Genomic DNA, 8,024 nt, shown 5'->3' on the forward strand with positions numbered 1-8,024 from the left:
AACTGTACACAAAAAGAACATAGTGCACTCAAAATGAAAACTTTTGCTGGAAATTCTGTTATTTCAGCAGCCTTTATAAATTCTGTTTCATTTTAAAGAAAAATTGTCTCAAAAACTCCTTGATGTTTAAGATGCCTGTTGGACAAGTAATTCATTTACCTATATCTCATGACACGAACTCAAAGAATACTCTTTCCAAACTAGCAGATGTCTCTACTTACCCCAGAAAGCATCATAAAATTCTCAAAAGAAAGTGTTTTAATTCATGCTCATCTATAAAAAAATATGTAGTTATATATTTCTTTGGGGAGACATGACAAGGGAAATTACTTAGGATGCCAACAACAACAACAAAATAATGTCAAATACTGTTGTTAAACGTCATTGAGTTGATTCTGACTCATAGCAAACTTGTATTGAGTTTCCGAGGAGTGATTGGTGAGTTTGAAACATAAACTATTTGGTTAGCAGTCTAACAATACACCAGGACTCCATCCAAATAGACTCTTTGAAACCAAGCCCACTGTGCTGTGATTTTAACAGCAGGACATGGCAGCAATTTTTACCTAAGCAAAAACAAATTAAAAAATTTCAAGTGAACAGATTTTCTCTCTTTCTGGTAACTGGAAAGAATAAATGTTCTTTTGACCAATTTATCCTTTGATAATTTACCTGTCCAATATGACCTCTTTTCCTTCCAGGTTTTCTGAGGCACTTTCAACACATTCGTTTGTTTGTTTATTTTTCCTGGTGTGGTGTCATATAGTAAGCACTGGGCTGCTAGCTGCAAGATAAAAGTTCACAAACACCAGAGGCTCCTCAGGCACTCTATACAGGGTCACTATGAGTCAGAACCAACTCTACAGCATTTAACATTACAGTCATCAGGTAGTTAGACTGCCAGAAGGTATGTCCTAGAGCTTTGAACCAGGGCCTTATACTCAATTGATTCTTTTTTATTTGCAAAGATTCCTTTCTTAGGAGGTGTATGGGTCATCTCTTATATACATATGCACACGCCACAGCTAAGAATTAGAGGAAACTGGCAGAGGTTAATTAGCTCCCCCATCTTCAGGCAAGTTAATGCATAGGCCTCAATTTAACCCCCTGAAACTTGCTGAAACTGATGAGGCATTGTCCTGAATACACATGCTATTGTTGCATTCTTAATATAGTGAGATTGATCAAAAACATACTTTGTTTTTTATACTTAATATGAAGAATTTGCAATTATTTGTAATAATATTGGAAAGCAATTTATTACTTCGATATTTTATAAATCTCTTAAAAAGCAGTCTATTTTTGAGAAAAACACAATCTGCTGCTTAAGAATAAAGGGTCACTGATACGGAGCCCTGATGTGACGCTGTGGGTTAATGTGCCAGACTGCAAAGCCATTTGAACTGCAAGTTCGGTGGTTCAAACTCACCAGCTCCTCCTCGGAAACCCTATATGAGGTCACTATGGATCGGAATTGACTCAACGGCACTTAACAACATCAACTATACAGTACCAAACTATCATCAGGGGACAAGCCTTGGAGAAAATGAGGGGGCTTCACAAAATTCATAGAAAAGTGTAATTAAAGGTAATGGATTCTTTCCCCACAAACTTTTTGAAAACCCCTTGTACTTTATTAAAATTAAAAATTTTTATATTAGTAATTGCCTTCCATGAAAATGGATTATGTAACTGTCAGCTCTTTTACACTTTTTTTTTTTTAATTATTATTATTTTGCTCAGTTTTCCTGTTCACTTTTTATAAAATTAGGTTTCCGAAAGCTTTTTAAAATTTTGTTGTGGAAATTAAAACTAATGTAAGGAGATACTAAAAAGCTTATGCCTGGTTTTCAGATATCATGGTTGTAAAAGGGTATTGTTGTTGATAAGTGTCCTTGAGGTGATTCGGACTCATAAGGATCCTATATAGGGGTGCTGAGGCATGACTGGTGGAATTGTGCTTATTTTACAGTACCACACCAGGCCTCCATATAAGGGTATTTGTTGTTTTTTGTTAAGTACCATTGAGTTGGTTCTAAATCACAGTGAACCTGTAAAGGGTTTCCTAGGATGAATGATGGATTCGAACTACCTACCTTGTGGTAGCAGTTCAGTGTTTATCCTATAGTGCCATACCAGGACTCCATAAAAAAGGTGTGTTGATGTTGTTGTTGTTGTAAAGCGCCATTCTACTCATAGCAATCCTGTATAGGATTTCCCAGGAGTGGCTAGTGAGTTTGAAGCCCCATCTTTGTAGTTCAAATTGACCTTTATCTGATAGTGTCACACCAGAACTCCATATGAGCATATGTTGTTACTGTTGTTAAGTGCTGTCGAGTTGATTCCAGCTCATAGCAACCCTGTATAAGATTTCCGAAGATCAACTGGTGGGTTTGAGCTGCTAACCTTGTGGTTCTAGGTCCGGTGCTGATCCTACAGCACCACACCAGGATTCCATATGAGGGTATGTTGTTATTGTTGTTAAGTGTAGTTGAGTTGATTCTGATCCATAGTGACCCTTATAGGGTTTCCAAGGAGTGGCTAGTGAGTTTTAACCACCAACCTTGGGATTCGGTGCTTATTCTATAGTGTCACACCAGGACTCCAATATAAAGGTATAGATGCCTGTCTTTATTAGTGAATTTGGACTGGAAAAATCCTCGTGTGTGTGTGTGTCTCAATTTCCTCCTAAAATGCTTATCCAACAGGTTGCTGTTAAGTGCCCACAAGTCAGTTTGACTCAGAGTGACCTCCCCCTATACAGGGTTCCCAAGTCTGTACATCTTTTAAGGAGGAGAAAACCTCATTTTTCTTCCTGAGGAGTGGCTGATGGACTCGAACCACCAAACTTGTGGTTTGAAGCCCAGTGTTTTATCATACAGAACCATGGTGCTTTATGATGTTGCTTAATATCTTTATCATTCAGTTTGCCATTTTTGGCATAGTTGTTGTCAAGTGTCATTGGTTCTGACTCATAGCCACTCAGTGTAGGGTTTTCAAGGAACACTTGGTGAGTTTGAACCACCAACTTAGTTCAAAGTGAACTTGTGGTTCAGTGCTTTGCCCCATAGCACCACACTAGGATTTTAGTGATATCTATTGGTAAGTGGGGGTGGATAGGTGTGGGGATATTGTTCTGTGATCATTTTAAATTTCTCAGTCATGTAGTGAAGTCCATCTCTTCTGATAGCTAAGGAAAAGATTTGGCTCATTTGACCAGTAAGCAGTTGCTTTGTATTCATTGATTTGTGAGAAATAATTTCAATTTCATATTGAATCATACCCATAATATATTGGTCACACTATAGAATAAAAGGACTCCTGGTGGTATGGTGCCTTAGGATAAGCACTTGACCTCAAGGTTGGCTTGAACTGCAAGGTAGGCGGTTTCTGTGAATCAACAGCACTTAACACCAATAGAATACAAAGATAATTATATGCACTATACATTTTGCTCCTAGAAATCACTAGTATCTTAAAGTAATCTTCAGAGTCCCCTCCGTGCTTTTCTATGGGGTGAGAGAGTGTGTGTGTGTGTGTGTGTGTGTGTTTAAATGTCTATGGGAACCTTTTGGCAAGACTTATTTTAGTAGGGTTCTTCACTTAGTCAATAGATAACCTATATTTTCAGATTCCAATTTAGGACATATTTATAATTTGTACTTTAATACATTCTAAGTTATTTTCTAATTACTAAAGTTGACTGTCTTATGTCCTAAAAGGCAAGTGAATTAAAGGGGTTTGGGTGTTAAGAGGAACATTATCATTATCTGAATTCTGCTAATGAATCCCTTTTTTTGATGCTTCTCTAAACTTTCAAGACTCGGAGTTAAACATGATTTTGCATCTCTGTTTAGACTTGCACTGGTGGTGGTGTACTGTGAGTGAGGCCAGTAAGGCCCTTACTGAAGAGAACATTCCAGAAGGAGTGCCTTAGCCCAGAGTACACTCATATTCACCTGACTCCTTTAACATCTCCCGGACTGAGCCTGAATCTCAGAATGGTAAGTGAACTCTTTTAGCCTCAAGTTAAAAAGATGATTAGTAAAGGTAAATTAATATTCTAAATGGCAACTTATATGTGGTGCTTAATTTTTAATGATCATTTTAGCACATAAAATACCTGAGATAGTATCATTGTCTGTAGTTGGGAGATTGCAGTTTTTAGGTGAACATGCAATTTTGGTGGCTCAAAAGTGCTCCCTTTTGATAGTTCTTGTGTACTGCATCTTATTGTTTTTTATGTGCTTCACAAGAGAATTGGGCAGAACAAATGAAGATCCCAAAGAATGTTTCTTTGAGAGTGACATTGTATTTTCCATGATTTCTGTTTTTTGACAGCCATTTGTTCTTTCTTGAAAAGTAGAGAGATTGAATGTTCATATACATACAGTATTTCACAATGGTTTGAATTTAATAAAGTTATCTTAAAAGAGGTCATTGTAACTCTTATTGTTAAATGCATTATTTATAAGCATTGCAGTATTCAATTTTTAAGCAATAGTTAATATACTCAGGGAGATTACATATATGTCTAAACAAAATGCACATGTCTTTTTACAGTTCAGAGAATTAAACTAGTCAGTTAAACATGTATCATAAAGTTCATTTTCAAATATTGGTGATGATTGGGAATAGAAATGGATTTATTCATTTATTGGAAATATCTTTAAGATGCATACACAACACAATATAATTTTCCACATTGATAAAGAATGTCAAATTAGTTTTCTTTCTGAAGTAAATATCAAGATTTTTATTTGAATAGAAACTGTTGTAAGTAACTCATTACTGAGAATTGAAATAGCCTATTTGAACACAGCCAACAAGAATGAAAAAAATATTAATTTGTCTTATGTTTACTATGATATTAACTTCAAATCATCTCATTTTAATTAAACTTTTTGCAAAGACAATACATATATTTGAGGTAATGGAGAAAGCACTAATAATTAGAGTTAGTGATTATTTACTTAAGTTATTCCTGTGCTCTTACAAACTTCCTAATACAAAAGAAATCGATAGCTATTTGATACTTAAAACAAGCATTAAAAAATCCTGTCACATTTCTTACTCAATAGAGGAATCTAGTATACGGGTAACAGTGAAAATGCAAATGATTTATTCCACTTGGGTTGCTGTTAAATGCTGTTATATGAGTTGTACAGTTGTACACATCTTTTCATCCCAGTTGGAAGTTGCAACTGGAACTACAACTGATTTAGAATCTTAGATCAACTAGAAAAATTATCTCCACTTTTCATAGAATCTTTGCTTACTATGATTTTCACACTTAGGAGCAGTTACTTCCTTATTATGATTTGTGCACTTAGCAGTAGCTTGAAAAATCAATTCTTTGAGCAAGGAGATCGAGGTTTGTTGCCATACCTCGATGGCACAATATTCACAATATTCTTTCATAATTTTCATTTCTGTCAAGTTGTAATTCCTCTCATTTTTTATTTTGAGCATTTATGTCTTTCCTTTGTCAATCTAAAGTCCACTGCAATCGAGTCTAGTCCAACTTATAGCAACCTTATAGGACACAGTAGAACTGCTCCATGGGATTTCCAACGCTGTAATCTTTAGGGAAGCAGACTATCTCTTTTTTTTCTGTGAAGCTGCAGGTGGATTCGAACTGTCCAGTTAACAGTCCGATCCAGTGCTTAAAACACTGGACCACAAGGGATCCTAGGAGTCAAGATAAAGATCTGTAAATTTTATTGATCTGTTCAAATAAAGTATTTTTTAAATACCTATCCACTGCGTGCATACACACACATTTGTTGTTGTTAAGTGCTGTTGTCAGTTATGACTCACATATATATTATATACATAAAAGTTTGCAAAATTCTGCTTTGATTACACACAATGTTTGGAACACAATGGAAATTTTCCATTAATCTCTAAAATCTCTTCGATTCTCCTTGCTCAATGAAGTTAAAGACAGAATTAGTGATTAAAAAGAAAAAAAATCTCCCAACACCACACCTTCCCCACCCCCAAAGGAAGTCCTGGAGCAGATGGATTCACTGGAAAATCTTATACCAAACATTTCGAGAAGAATTGACACCAATACTACTTAAATTATTCAAACACACATGCACAGAAGAAAGGAAGGAAGGAAGGAAGGAATGCTAATTTATTCTATGAAGCAAACACAGCCCATGTAACTGAAACCAAAGACATCACAAAAAAGAGAAAACTGTAGCCCAATATTACTAATGAATATAGTTTCAACAACTGCAACAAAGTACTCATGACCAGAATCCAACAGTATTTTAAAAGAGTCATACCCCATGACCAAGTGGAACTTACTCTAAGAATGTAAAGATGGTTCAGCATTAGAAAAATCAGTCAATGTGATGCATCATATTGATAGAATAAATAAAAAGAACCACATGATCATCTCTAAGTATGCAAAAAATGCATTTGTTAAAAGCCAACACCCTTTCTTGATAAGAACCCTAAAGAAGAGTGAAATTGAAGGGACATTCTTCAGTATGATTCAGGGCATATAAGAAAAGTGATTAGTCAAAATTATGCTTAATGAAGAAACAGGGCAAGTTTTTCTCTTGAAATCAGGAATAAGACAAAGTGATTATGCTCACCACTTATATTGAATGTTTAATTAGCAGTTTTATCTAAAACAATGTGATAAGAAAAAGAAATAAATGATTAGAAAAGAAGTGAAATTACCTCTATTCATGGATGATATGATTCTATGTATATATAATCTCAATAGAGTTCACAAGAAACCGTCTATTGCTAATTGAGAAATGTGTCAGAGTCAGGTTACAAGGTCAACAAACAAAAATCATCTGGATTTCTATATACCAGCAGTAATAAATCTAAAAAGGAAATTAGAGAAACAATTCCATTTATAATAGCATCTATTGTTGTTATATGCCACTGAGTTGCTGCCAACTGATAGTGACCCTGTACACAACAGAACAAAACACTTTGCAGTCCTGTGCCAAGCACACAATCTTGGCTATACTTGAGTTAATTACTGCTGCCGCTGTTCCATTCCATCACATTGGGGGTCTTCTTTTTATTCTCCAACCCTCCACTTTACCAGGTGGGCTGCCCTTTTCCAGGGACTGGAGTATTTAGGAGAATAAAATACCTAGCAATAAATCTAATCAAGGGTGTAATGAACTTCTTCAGTGATAACTATATACATTGCTGAAGGAAATTAAAGAGTTAAATAAATGGAAAGATGTTCTAGGTTCTGCTACTCAAAGTGATCTATCTATATAATGCCATACCTGTCAAAATTTCAATAGCCTTCTTTTGAGAAATAGAAATGCCAGCCCTCAACTTTATATGGAATTGCAAGAAGCCCTGAATAACTAAAATAATGTTAAAGGGAAAAACTAATGCTGGTAAGGATATGGGGAAATTGGAATTCTTATCCATTGCTGGTGGGACTGCAAAATGGTAGAGTCAGTGTCATTGTAGATAACAGTGGAGCAGTTCCTCAAAAACTATAAATAGAACTACCATCATTGATTATATTGTTAAGTGTCCTCAAGTCAGTTCCGACTCATAGTGACCCCTTAATAGGGTTTCTGAGACTTTTAAAATCTTTTTTTTAGTTTCTTACTGAAGGATTTTTTTTTTTAATTTATTGTGAATTATGTGATAGTTTACATGGACATTAGCTTTACATTCATCCCATCATATATCATTTCATTGCCATGGTTACAATCCCCTCCATGCATCATCAACCAGCCAAAGGGTATATCCTGCCCCTCAGGCGTCAGCACACAGCCCCTCTCCCTCTCTGAGTCTAGAGTCCCCAGACACTCCATCTCTCCATGTCATCGTCTCTGCCTCCATCTCTGCTATCACTGCTTCTCTGAGTAGGGTCCTGCCTCAGCTCTTCTCCCTTGATGGTTACAGGTACCACCACTCCTGGACTGCAATGTCAGTCACTTCCCTCTTTTTGCTACAAAATATCCACCTTAACATTTCCAACCCTCACAACCAGTCCTGATAACAATTATTCACCACTGGTA

The 8,024-nt window shown here is 35.9% G+C and overlaps 1 protein-coding gene across 1 annotated transcript in view; it reads left to right on the forward strand.

Annotated features, from left to right (window-relative positions):
• The window catches only part of USH2A (Usher syndrome 2A (autosomal recessive, mild)), a 1,370,557-nt gene that overhangs the window by 785,146 nt on the left and 577,387 nt on the right, over positions 1 to 8,024 (forward strand). The window contains 2 exon segments of the mRNA XM_006834191.1: positions 3,858 to 3,870; positions 3,873 to 4,004. Of these exon segments, the coding sequence (XP_006834254.1) occupies positions 3,858 to 3,870; positions 3,873 to 4,004 (145 nt within the window).

Source organism: Chrysochloris asiatica, unplaced genomic scaffold, assembly GCF_000296735.1.
Source record: "Chrysochloris asiatica unplaced genomic scaffold, ChrAsi1.0 scaffold00009, whole genome shotgun sequence".
Taxonomy (NCBI): Eukaryota; Metazoa; Chordata; class Mammalia; order Afrosoricida; family Chrysochloridae; genus Chrysochloris; species Chrysochloris asiatica.